At 41.0% G+C, this 13,697-nt stretch overlaps 1 protein-coding gene across 1 annotated transcript in view; it reads right to left on the bottom strand.

The window, feature by feature from the left end:
• Positions 1–13,697, bottom strand: part of LOC138963180 (large ribosomal subunit protein uL23m-like) — a 68,588-nt gene that overhangs the window by 53,561 nt on the left and 1,330 nt on the right. Inside the window, exon 2 of the mRNA XM_070335218.1 lies at positions 11,882–12,031. Within this exon, the coding sequence (XP_070191319.1) occupies positions 11,882–12,031 (150 nt within the window). The remainder of the gene's footprint in view (positions 1–11,881; positions 12,032–13,697) is intronic.

Below are 13,697 nucleotides of genomic sequence, written 5' to 3'. Positions count from 1 at the left end.
TAAATAAGGACAAAGCAAAACAGACAGAAGGAAAGAAACAGACAGAAGGAAAGAATTAAAAATAAAAACGAAGGAAAACAAAGAGCAAATTTTTAAGGAAATAAACCGAATTCCATTAGAAAATAACCAAGGAAGGGGGTGGGGGTGGGGGGCAAGGTACAAAAGACAGCCCTGCAACCAATAAAAAAAAAGCTTCTCGAAACTAACCAACACAGCTTGAGGGAAATATACACATGAAAAAAAAAAGCACGCTGTTTGTTCCAGCAAAATTCTCAATATGTATTAAAACATTTTTAAACAAAAAATAACCATACTGCCAACTGTTCTCCTAAGTATTCTCCTAAGTACAAAGCCCCCGACCTACGCTAACACTGCAGCTTCCGTTGGTCAAAAAGTCAATAATGTCCACACGTTATGGAATATTGACACAGCTAATCACAAAAGTGGACTGACCTTTGTGTCGGAATTCTGCAAGCACGCGATTTTAATGCTGTATGTCGGACACTCGATCGACTCGACTATAGGCATGTTTAATATTCTAATGCTGTTCGGAGTCGACTGTATTGACCAGATTTAACAGGCAATGTTTGAATGAATTATTTACATGTACTTAATATTCCTTTCGAAAGTAAATTTTCCCCAATACTTAACACTGATAACAAAAAAGCCTGTAGCAACACACACACACACACACACACACACACACACACACACACACACACACACACACACACACACACACACACACACACACAAACACACAAACACACACACACATCCTTTCTGAAAGAATATCAGGTGCAAATCTTCCATGTAAATTTTACACACACACTGAAAACTGAAATCTGAGTAATGTGAAATTGCACAGTTTTGTTTCATTTTAATGCGTAACATACAGACAAAAGATCAAGCATTTTCAGTAAATTTGAAATTGTTTGCTTTCTTATATATAAAGATTTTCCCTTCCAATTCGAGTTTCTTTTCTGATATTTGATTTTGAGGTAATAAAATGTTCCGATACTCAATTCAGTCAAAAATATTCGAAGAAAATCTCCAGTGTCCATTGTACTGAGGATTGTGTACACGAGAACGCGAATGTGTGTGTTCAGCTAGACTCAACTATATTTCCAGGTCTAACAAAAGAACTTTCTTTATTTGGTGTTTAACGTCGTTTTCAACCACGAAGGTTATATCGCGACGGGGAAAGGGGGGGGGGGGGGAGATGGGATAGAGCGCCACTTGTTAATTGTTTCTTGTTCACAAAAGCACTAATCAAAAAATTGCTCCAGGGGCTTGCAACGTAGTACAATATATGACCTTACTGGGAGAATGCAAGTTTCCAGTACAACGGACTTAACATTTCTTACATACTGCTTGACTAAAATCTGTACAAACATTGACTATATTCTATACAAGAAACACTTAACAAGGGTAAAAGGAGAAACAGAATCCGTTAGTCGCCTCTTACGACATGCTGGGGAGCATCGGGTAAATTCTTCCCCCTAACCCGCGGGTGGATAACAAAAGAAAAACAATACAATGACAAGTATTTGTAGAGGTACAAAAACTGCAATGTGGATGATAAAAAGAGGGGTTTTTCATAGTTGTGACACAAATAACACCGTCGCCAAGCAAAAGGATTTAAAACAACGCAGAAACTCACACATGCAGAAGATCGACACGCAGACAAGAATGCAAACAACCTGCTTAAATGCATGTTCTCAACGTTCACTTGATGATTCATTCTAAAAAATAAATAAAGAAAAGAAAAGCAACAAAAACGTTTCCCAGAAGTATTTCACAAGTATACCAATAATCCCATAGACACAAAAACACAAGCACGCACACAAGCACAATAATACCAAAGTACACTCAAAAACTTCAAGATACTTATAAACCCGGCTTAAGACACCCAGGCTTTTCCTAAAACCTTCTATCTCCCTCCCTCCATCCATCCATCCATCCCTCCCTCCCTCCCTCCCTCCCCTCTGCGCAGCGAACATGGAAGCAGTGAAGCGTGTAAGAGTGAGTGTAGGCAGCATAACAATCGGTAAGGCGTGTGCTTTCCAGAGCGCCCATTGTTCCGCGCCAATGCGTGAAGCGGTTGGTCACCTGGCCAGGTCCAGGTCCTTTGCTGTGCGCTATTAAATGGGCACCAACATTGTTTCTCGCGTGAAGAAATTATCACAAAATATCATTGAATGTTTGGGGAGACAGACTGACAGAGAGACAGAGATTTAGAGGACACCGACAAGGATGGCCAAATCTAACAATTTTAACTCGCCAACAGGGCGAGTAACTTCAAGAAAGTTACAAGCCCGCCAGAAATTTCGCTGGCCCGGTACATACCACAGTTGCTGCATCTGCAGTGTTTATATGGCTTTGATACTCGATTTTACAACCAAAAGTGTTGCATTGGACCAGAATTTTCACTGGCCAGCCGGGCGAGTTGCCAGGCGGTTTCTACTTGCCCGGTGGATTTTTTACTCGCCCCTGGTGATCGGGCGGACGATTTGGTCATCCCTGAAGGATGCCAACTGCGTTTGGAGCTTCGCATGATATAATATCAATAATATCATCATTGGTCATTGCGTGGCGCGTGGCGCGTGACACGGGAATATTTAGACAGTGTAACGTGACTTTAGCTTTTTCTCAAAAATACATCATTATTCGGACATGAGAAAAAATTTTTATTTAAAGGAGGACATAAGATTTGCCAAATCTCAACCAGACAAAATATAGATGTTATCAGTGTATTTTAACCCTTATGAAAGAGAAGAGGGAAATTTGATTAACACAAGGAGTGTTGCTTTCAGCCTAAAAAATCAATTTAATGTGTCCATTTTCCATATTAAACAAGGACACCTAAAGAGGTTCCCGAAAGGAGAAATTGCTCCAAAAGGAGAAAGATTCTCGTGCTTGATTCCTGCCCCTTTAAGCCGTTCTCTGGTCAGTCCTGCCAATGACGTCTAATCCCCTCGTTATGTACTCACAATACGAATAAGGGCTTTCCATTATTGGGCTTCCCTTCTGCGGATGTTTTAGGATTTACTGCGTCCGGTTCAGAGAGTGGTTCTCCCATGGGCCCATTTGGGGCTATTCGGATAAAAGACAATAACATCAACAATAACTTGAATAGAAAGTCGAACCGACGATTGTATGTCAACATGAATAGACTTCTCTCGATGGCCTTCGTATGTGACTGTTTGCACTAACTATAAACGAGTGGTGAACGAAGGTGTGAAGTGACTGTTGTTTAAAATGAATAATTCGTACAGGTTCTTACTGCAAATGCTAAAGAGTCCTTGCAGGTCATTTTACAGTAGCACTCCAAACGACAATGACCCTTACCTTACAGTTTTGGCAACGAGTCTTTGTTCTTTTCCAAACAGACATCACTCCTCACTTCTCAAACATATAAGAAAGGTGTTAAGTAGCTTTGGTATTGCCTCAATGGTCGATTCCCTTGTGTTCTTTCACAATACCTAAGATCCTTACTCTCATAAATACCTTTTACAGGTCCTTTGATGCAAACGACGAAGAGTCCTTGCAGATAATTTTACAGTGGCACTCAAAGCGCCAATGACCCTTCCTAACCAATAGCAAACTTCAAGGAACATTCTTACTTGTCTTACTAACATATATACATGACTCCTCACTTCTCGAATACCGGCCCTTATGGAAACTGGTGTAGGCTCCTTGTGCGTACTTAGCAATGGTACTCCAAACGACAATGACCCTTACTCAAATCAAAGCTTTTCAAACAGTCTATGTTGCTTTTCAAACAAACATAACTGCTCAATAGACGATGTTCGGAAATAACTCTGTCGGGTTTGGATGGGTTGTGAAAGAGTGAATACTCTTGCTTTTAGTGAGGCAAACTTTCCCACGTGACATTGAAGGCCAGTCGCTAGCGATGGGCGTGTCAGAAACGCGGTGACAAGGAACACGTGTAGAAAGTTTGCCTCACTAAAAGCAAGAGTATTCACTCTTTCACAACCCAAACAAACCGGACTAGAAGGACTGCATTATTGTCCTCTTTATCAATAAGCACACGTACAATTCTGATGTGTGTGTGTGTGTGTGTGTGTGTGTGTGTGTGTGTGTGTGTGTGTGGTGTGTGTGTGTGTGTGTGGTGTGTGTGTGTTTGGTTGTGTGTGTGTGTGTGTGTGTGTTTGTTTGTGTGTGTGTGTGTGTGTGTGGGTGTGTGTGTGTGTGTGGTGTGTGTGTTTGTTTGTGTGTGTGTGTGTGTGTGTGTGTGTGTGTGTGTGTGTGTGTGTGTGTGTGTGTGTGTGTGTGTGTGTGTGTGTGTGTGTGTGTGTCTGTGTCTGCAGAAGGCCGAGCAAATCGAGTCGGACTACGTGTTGGTATGGATACCAGAGCGACGTCACACCGACTGCACCATGACCAGGCCCACCAGACAGCTTGGACAGGTAAGACAAGGATAAAGTCAACTTCCCGAAGCCTTTTTACACCCCCGGTATAGGTGTGTGTATAGGATTCGGTCGATGTGTTTGTTTGTTTGTTTGTGTGTGTGTGTGTGTTTGTGTTCGCATATAGATCTCAAGAATGAACGGACCGATCGTCACCAAACTTGGTGAACAGGTTTTATACATTCCTGAGACGGTCCTTACAAAAATTGGGACCAGTCAAACACACGGTTAGGGAGTTATTGGTGGATTAAGATTCTACAAGGACTTATAGAGGGACATATTAATGGTCAAAGGGAAATAACCTTCTCAGTTGGTGGCAGTGAGAATGGTTATTTCCCTTTGACCAACGGGGGTGTTTTTCCTACCTCGGAGGAATTTCTTGTTATTTTTATTTTTATCTTTTTTACTGAAAATGCAGTACTAAAGCGTTATGCAGCCAGCTTCGTGAAGTAAACCTCGCCCATCTAAATTGAGGTTTAAGACAGGAAGGACTGAAAGAAAGAGATAAAGAAAAACATCAGGAAAGAAGGGAGGAAGGCAGGGAGGAAGAAGGAAGAGTAGAAAGAAGGAAGGAAAGAAAGAAAAGAAAGGGAAGGGAATTTAAGTCAAAGAGGCAGGGAGAGAGAGAGAGAGAGAAAGAAAGGGGGTGGGGAGAAGGGAACGTGTGGAAGGAATGAAAACATCAGGAAAGAAGGAAGGAAGGAAACACGGAAAACAAGTGTTGACCTTAACGGGGTCAATAAGCCGCCCTTGGTAATATGGGGGTGGGACATGGATTTTTTATCGAGACTTGGGCGGGGATGTAGCTCAGTCGGTAGCACGCTGGATTTGTATCCAGTTGGCCGCTGTCAGCGTGAGTTCGTCCCCACGTTCGGTGAGAGATTTATTTCTCAGAGTCAACTTTGTGTGCAGACTCTCCTCGGTGTCCGAACACCCCCGTGTGTACACGCAAGCACAAGACCAAGTGCGCATGAAAAAGATCCTGTAATCCATGTCAGAGTTTGGTGGGTTATAGAAACACGAAAATACCCAGCATGCTTCCTCCGAAAACGGCGTATGGCTGCCTAAATGGCGGGGTAAAAAACGGTCATACACGTAAAATTCCACTCGTGCAAAAAACATGAGTGTACGTGGGAGTTTCAGCCCACGAACGCAGAAGAAGAAGAAGAAGATCAAGACTTCATGTAAATCTCAAACACCATAGATCCTTCATAACGACTGATCTTTGAAGAATTATTCCGTAAATAAACAAATAAATAGTGACGTCATTTGAACTACACAGTCTATATGTGGTGGGTTGTGGATGACCCACTTTTGAATTGAAGAAGGCATTTTACTTTGTTTATTTCTATTTGGATGGCGTGGGTTGTATAGAAGGAAACTTTTTAATGTTGAATATTTCTTTAGAAAGTATGGGCCGTTCATGAGAAATATCATTGGTACTGTGAAGGTTAAGTGACGCAAAACTGTGTACGTCATTTACTTTGGAAAGAGGCGGTAATGAGTTTATCTTTTTTCAGATGGCGTGGGTTGTGTAGATGCATAATTTTCCATGTCCCACCCCCATATTACCAAGCGCGGCTTCTTCACCCCGTTAAGGTCAACACTTGTTTTTGACCGGAGTTCTAATCCAACGCATGCTGTCAGTGATAAAACGAGACTCGAAGGGAAGTAACTCGGAGTTCTGGGTGCGGGAATTCCTGCAAACCTATGGGTCTGTCAGTGGGTTTCGTCCCCTGGCTCGGTTTGTAAAAGCGTTAAAAGCCAATATCTTCCGTTTGACTACCGTTAGGAATGTAATTTTTTTGCATACACCCTGTCTAACCCTATTCCTAACAATTTCACGAAATTTGAGATTTATTAAATTGACCCAGAGATACAAGTCTTACCCGACAAACACCGACCGACTGACCGCCCGCCCGCCTGCCTCAAACAAACAAACAGACAGAGCAAATCCAGTAAGCCCCATTATACTAATGGCGGTTTAAAAAGAACACACACACACACACACACACACGTACACGCACACACATGCATTTTGTTGTAGATACCAAGATAATGTCGATCACCACTAGCCTAATGCAAAGGACACACCCTGAGATTATTTTTTTTTACCTTACTTAACTGTTAGTCAGCCAAAATAAACAGACTACAGTCCCTGATATCAGACAAGCACGGAATGAATGCAAAACGAACATATCACGGCAATCAGCTACGAACTGAAAGCAAGTTCAAACATATTCTCGATAAAGGGCTTCAACAGGTATACGCATAAAACACGTCCTGTTGTGATCATTCACAAAACCTGTCCAGGAATTGCTGAACAGGGTATAATCCCAGACTGTAGATCGAATAGCACATAAAGGTTATAAATAATGTATGATCGCACCATCAGAATTCCCAAAGGGTAGCACTATAACACCTGCTGATGTCAGCAAGCGTACCCAAGAAGACACCCATTGACGCATGGAGGTGAGTAGATTAACACCAAACAGTCACACAGATAGGAAAAATGCCAGCGCATGCTACTTGCAGGAATAATAAAATGAATCACAACTAAGACATTATTAGTATGAGACTAGTAGAATTATTTTCACCTGACTTCCATGTGGTTTAACACTAAAAAATAACGCACAGAGAGAAACCCCTAGCGCATATATGCTACTTGCTGGAAAAATGAAAAGAATCATAACTAAGTCAGTTTTAGTGTCAGACTAGTCAAATCATTTTCCACTTGATTTTTCCAAGTGGATTAACACTAAACAATAACACGCCGATACCTCCGCTGCACACCGAAAATAGCCGGGGCCCCTTGCTGCGCACCGGGGCCGAGCCACGAGAGGTGAGTTTCTCTTCTTCTTCTGCGTTCGATGTTGGTGAGTTTCGCTAAATCTTCTCTGTTTTCTCCAAAATGACATATCATCACGTAACTGGCGTTTGTACTTCGACCTAAGGTGTCATAGCATTCCATCATCGATTTTATTCTTTCCCTCAACTCAATCGTGAACTCTGAGCTTCGATTGTTTATGCTTTTCCAGTGAATTATGTGCAAAATTAATTCTGACTTTCCACAGTGATTAAGGAAAATCAAGCTTATCAAACAAGCTGCAGATAATTGGAATGTAATTATTGGTTATTTGTTGACATCTGGGTCAAGTGGTGTCTACTAACTTCACGCGGTTGAATCATATTTGTTGAATCTCTATCGTCACTGAACGATTTTGTTGCTGCGCACCGGGGCCATGTCTCTATAGAAATATTTTCTGAGAGGACGTTTAGTTTTTTAGCCAGTGAAGTATGTGTAAATTCGGACCTTCCACAATTGTTACGCAAAATCAAGCTTATCAAACAAGCTGCAGAGAATTGGAATATAATTATTGGTTATTTGTTGACATATGGTTCAAGTGGTGTAATATAAATTCATGCGGTTGAGTCATATTTCTTGAATCTCTAGTGTCATTGAACGATTTTGTTGCCGCGCATCGGGCTATGTCTCTGTTTTGAGGGCTGTATACATTCTGATAATCATCGCTCCACGGCTATCGCCAGTTTCTGGAAATGAACATGTAGAATAGACTTGCTGCAATTTAGACACACCTGCAATAATCAGCTAGAAAATGGCCCATAACTATGCGAATTAATTATAATCAAATAAATTTTATTTTTGGCGAATGGTTGTTCTATGCATTCTTCTGTGTCAATTAGAGTCCCGACTTCTGTTTGTCGTCACATTTTATTCAGTGTTGTTGGGTACACATTCTCGTCGATATATGAAATCGGTTGGATTGAGGAATTCGAATCTGTTATCTAGTGAGCACACGCTCATTCCATGCTCAAACGCATTACAGCGTAAACAAACTCACTATCCACTGGAGAATATACACTGTCTCGAAAGGCTACCAAACACAGCATTTAGATTTCAAACACCAAATCTAAGGCATTCTTGTGTGTGGCGTCATCTATTCAACCCCGAAACCAAACTCTTTAGCTCTTTGGGTGCAGCTCAAATCAGTGTACCTCAATGTACCACCAACGCCAAAGTCACGAGCAACAGCGTGTGAAATCCTGGCTCCTTTCAGGACTGAAGAGTAATTAGTATAAAAATCAAAACAAAGACAGAGGAAGAAGACAAAGTAGAGAAAACACAGACTCAAAACATTACCAAAATATCGCCGTTAAAATTTTAATAACTCAGCGCTCGATCATGACACTATTTGAAGGTTTAATCCACCAAGCCCCCCAAAAGACATCCCCCCCCCCCCCCCCCCCCCCCCGCTTCCACTCCATTTAACTCTGTAGATGATGTAAGAGGTGCAGTTTCTCTCCATATCAAACGAGGTATTATATGACTTTAGCATAATGTTGTTAAGGAATGCAGTAACTAGTTGGCGACTTTTAAGTCACACAATAAACAATCTCAGCGAGAAAAACTTTCACCCTACAAGGATTGCGCTAACTGTTGAAAAAATGGATCAGGCATAGACAACAACAGGAAAAAGTGCATCAAGATCAACTAATTTCACGTACTGATCAGAAAACACAACAAAAACATGCACTTAAGACTCGGACACTCTCCTTATTAAATATGGTGATCTTTTTCTTGTTGAAACTTGAATGTCTTTCTGCCTTTTGAGGTGTGTTTAATTAGTATAGTACACTCAAAAGCACCATATGAAGAAGAGAAGAAGAGACACATTATTTTTATGCCATACACAACGTGATGAAAAACAGACCTCAGCAAATTTTTAAATGCATTAAATGTGCAAAAATTGTGCGTCCAACATGATCGCTGACCCTAAACATTAATGTCTTCATAAATGTAACATGCCAAGGGACAGTTTTACAAAGTTTTTCCTTGTGCCAAGTGTAAGGCCTAAGGACTCAGGACTGTTTTATTCCCAAAGATGCATTTCACGATGCTCCCTTCTCCTTTTTTGACAAAATGTGTTTTATTTGCTACCTCCGCTCTCTATTCTTCCCTTCTCCCATCCCCCCTTTCTCTAACCATGTCTCTCTTCCTCACTCTCCCTCTCTCTCTCTTTTCTGCACTCTCTCGTCCTTACTTTGAACCTCCGCCTTGTACTATTCTTGTGCCTGATGCATACATACTTGGAAGGAAACATTGTTATTATGTAGATATGATGATGATCATTTTTAAGGACGTTACGATGTATGGAAGGTTATTACAAAAAATGTTTTGTTAAATAAATAAAGATCAACAAACCAGCAGTACATGATCCGAAACAGCTGTAAACTACAAATGTATGATAAACTGAAAAGTTGTATGGACCTGAATGAAGAGATACACCTATTAACCCTTAGGCTGGTTGCCGCGATAAATGTCACACTACTTTACGTATACTGTCACCTGGTTGTCATGACATATGTCGCCCTACTGGCTCAGTCTGTTTGGCCGGTTCCGATTACCTCCCATGGATGCGAAAACCATATATGACCGTTTTTCTTTATTTCTCTCTCTGTTAATTCACCAGTGGAATGTAACATGTGTTACAGAATTGCACCAGTGTAAGGGTTAACGCATTTACCCTCAACCATTTAAATGCCCGAAGCCAAAAGACTTCCAACCTTACATTTTACATCATAATTTTACTGATCCCATCATATTTTATCAATCAATCAATATGAGGCTTATATCATACGTATACCATGGGTACAGTTCTAAGCGAAGGGATTTATTTTATTTTATGCAATTTATATCGCGCACATATTCAAAGCGCAGGGATTTATTTATGCCGTGTGAGATGGAATTTTTTCACACAATACATCACGTATTCACATCGGCCAGCAGATCGCAGCCATTTCACGGCCTATTATGCCAAGTCACACGGGTATTTTGGTGAACATTTTTATCTATGCCTATACAATTTTGCCAGGAAAGACCCTTTTGTTAATCGTGGGATCTTTAACGTGCACACCCCAATGTAGTGTACAACGAAGGGACCTCGGTTTTTCGTCTCATCCGAAAGACTAGCACTTGAACCCACCACCTAGGTTAGGAAAGGGGGGAGAAAATTGCTAACGCCCTGACCCAGGGTCGAACTCGCAACCTTTCGCTTCCGAGCGCAAGTGCGTTACCACTCGGCCACCCAGTCCATTTTACATGTGTTTTGTCCAAAAGCAGACATTCAACAGATGATATCGCTCTAGTCCACCCTGTCTACAATGAACACACAAGGAACTGATGAAGTTAAGTAGTTGTTTAGACAGGCGTTCACTATGGAAAGGTGAGTTACAGTGCCAAAACAGTGGAACCCCCCTTTTAAGACCTCCAAAAATCTGAGAAAACCTGGTCTTAAAAAAGGATAGAGTCTTAAAATAGGGGTGATTGTTCTGAGGTTAACAACAGAATACGGGTGCACGTAACTCAGTTGGTAGAGCACTGGATTTGTGATCCTAGGGTCACGAGTTCGAATCTGGGCCGGGGCCAACACAGGTCAACTTTATGTGCAGACTCAGAGACGGTATCCATGTTTCACCCGGTGTCACCACCGTGACACGTAAAAGACCTCGGCCATTCTGCCATAAGTGCAGGTGGCTGATTACACCTAAACACGCACACTCCCGTTGCTGCTAGCTTTCCACTGTGAGGAAGCGACCCGAATTTCCCAGCGATGGTACAATAAAGTTATAAAAATGAAATGAAAATGGAAAGAAAGTCTGAGAAAACAAGGTCTTAAAAAGGAGGGAGTCTTAAATTGGGGGGTCTTAAAACGGGGGTTCCATTGTATATATAGGGAAAAAAAGCCTAGTCGGGATCCTTTCGCATTGAATTGGCAGGTGGTCATTTCCACTGAGAGACGCTACGTAGAGAGGGCAGGTTTGACTATACAAGTATTATTTAGTTCTTATGCTTTACTTAACCTTTCCTGAAAGGTACTACTTGTCTCCGAAAACCCCTGAAAACCCCATCTAGACTAACTAAATCTATCTTCAAAGTGAAGTATTGGACATGCCCGTGAAAAGTAAGCCTGATTCATGCTACATGCACCCTTATATTTGTGTTGAGAGCCGGATTATCGACGAAATCGATGCAACAATTTCAATGCAAGGGAGGTAACTCTTGTTACTCGAAAGCACAAGTATTGATGACGTCATGTGATTAGTGCTTCCGCTCCTTCGTAAATCCTCGCACAAACACGAAAATAAAGCCATGAACGGTGAAAGTTGCAAATATAAGTCATGATTGCAAACAATTATGTAACAAAACACGATCTAAGGACAAATTTTCTTATTTCTGATGAGGTTTTCGGGGGTTTTCAGGGGTTTTCGGAGACAAGTAGTACCGATCCTGAACCAGCATTCAACGGGCATAACTTTTTAAGGGTTTACATTTTTGAAGGTCCTAAAAGGTGAGTTCAACTGCAATGTTAAATGACCACTTAACTTTTTAAAAACATAAAATTTGAAGAAAAAAAAGTTGTACTCACTGTGGGTGAACAATAAACTGAACTTGATTTTCAGGAATCTCTTTCTCAGGCCGGACCATCTTCATCCAGAAATGTGGCATCGTCAGCCGCAGTTGAGGGTCGCCATTCATGTAGACTGGATATCTGGGTACACGGCGCCGCCACAACGGCCTGAAAAACAAAAAGAAACAAATAAATAAATGAATACATAAATAAGTATATTATTATTATTATTATGAACATTTGTGCGCCTAATCTAAATATAGCCCTAGGCGCTTACTAAATATACAATACATATATATACAGGGTGGGCCATAAAAAGTGTCCACATTTAATTTGTTAATATTTTTCCTGTAAAGTGATATTTTCTTTTCTGTTTCAGATAGAATTTGAGACAAGCATCTTAGAATTCTTTTAAAGCCTGAATGGATCGCATTCCAGTACAGGAAAGGACCAAAATCGTTGAACTTTACTTTGCTACCAATTCTGTGGTTCTCGCCCAGCGCGTTTTTCGGAGAGAGTTCCCTGGCACATACTGTCCATGTGCGAGAACTGTGAAGCGCCTCGTGGATAAATTCAGGAACACTGGTAGTCTCGCAGATAACAATAAAGGACATAGCGGTCGACCATTTTCTGCTAGAAGACCACCTAACATTGAAGCAGTAAGGGACCGTTTGCAGGAATCCCCACGAAAATCAACAAGGCGGCTGTCACAGGAAGTCGGTATCTCGAGGACATCTGTACGAAGGATCATACACAAAGACTTAAGATTGTTTCCGTACAAGATACAAATTCTCCAACAACAAACTGATGCAAACAAAAGAGAAAGGTTAGAATTCAGTCAAAGCATTTCTGAAAGAATTGAAAACAACCCAGGAGTTCTCGGCCTCATTTTCTTTAGCGATGAAGCCCATTTTCATTTGAGTGGACATGTCAACAAACAAAACATGAAAATGGGCTTTATTGTTATCTGCGAGACTACCAGTGTTCCTGAATTTATCCACGAGGCGCTTCACAGTTCTCGCACATGGACAGTGTGTGCCAGGGAACTCTCTCCGAAAAGCGCGCTGGGCGAGAACCACAGAATTGGTAGCAAAGTAAAGTTCAACGATTTTGGTCCTTTCCTGTACTGGAATGCGATCCATTCAGGCTTTAAAAGAATTCTAAGATGATTGTCTCAAATTCTATCTGAAACAGAAAAGAAAATATCACTTTACAGGAAAAATATTAATAAATTAAATGTGGACACTTTTTACGGCCCACCCTGTATAAAGAAAGAATGAAGCCTACTATAAAAGAAAAGAGAAAACTTACACACGGTCCATAATTCGTACAGACTACAGGTCATTTAGTGTGATCATCAACATTTAGAACAGCAGAATACCGGTGCAAGCTAAACAGAATGTTTGAGAATCAGAAGCAAAGAAATAAGTGTTTCGGCCTATGTGCATTAAACACAGTACAAGCATGAACTTACTTGCATTCGTATGACTATGTATACATGTGTTTACTGGTAAATAAAATGGCCATGCGCATGAGCAAACTATATACAGTCAAATTGCCACAAATTAATGATACATGTATATATATATATATGAAGTGCCAGTACACTGCTAAATGCAGTATTGGCGTTAACCAGTAATTACCAGTATTTTACCGGTTGAAACAAGAAAATACCGGAACAAAATTGCATGGCTGCTGGTATGACTTACCGGTTGACTTTTAGAACTATCAGGTTTTTTCACTGGTAGAACAATAAAACCAGTACTCTGAGTTGGACTGGTTCCAATGACCAGCCTACTGTTTTTTTCTGGACTGTTTGCATCATAAAAATCTG

Source organism: Littorina saxatilis, linkage group LG3 (genome assembly GCF_037325665.1).
Source record: "Littorina saxatilis isolate snail1 linkage group LG3, US_GU_Lsax_2.0, whole genome shotgun sequence".
NCBI classification, from domain to species: domain Eukaryota; kingdom Metazoa; phylum Mollusca; class Gastropoda; order Littorinimorpha; family Littorinidae; genus Littorina; species Littorina saxatilis.
The sequence above is the reverse complement of the archived record's forward strand: the minus strand, read 5'-3'. Positions and strand labels throughout refer to the sequence as shown.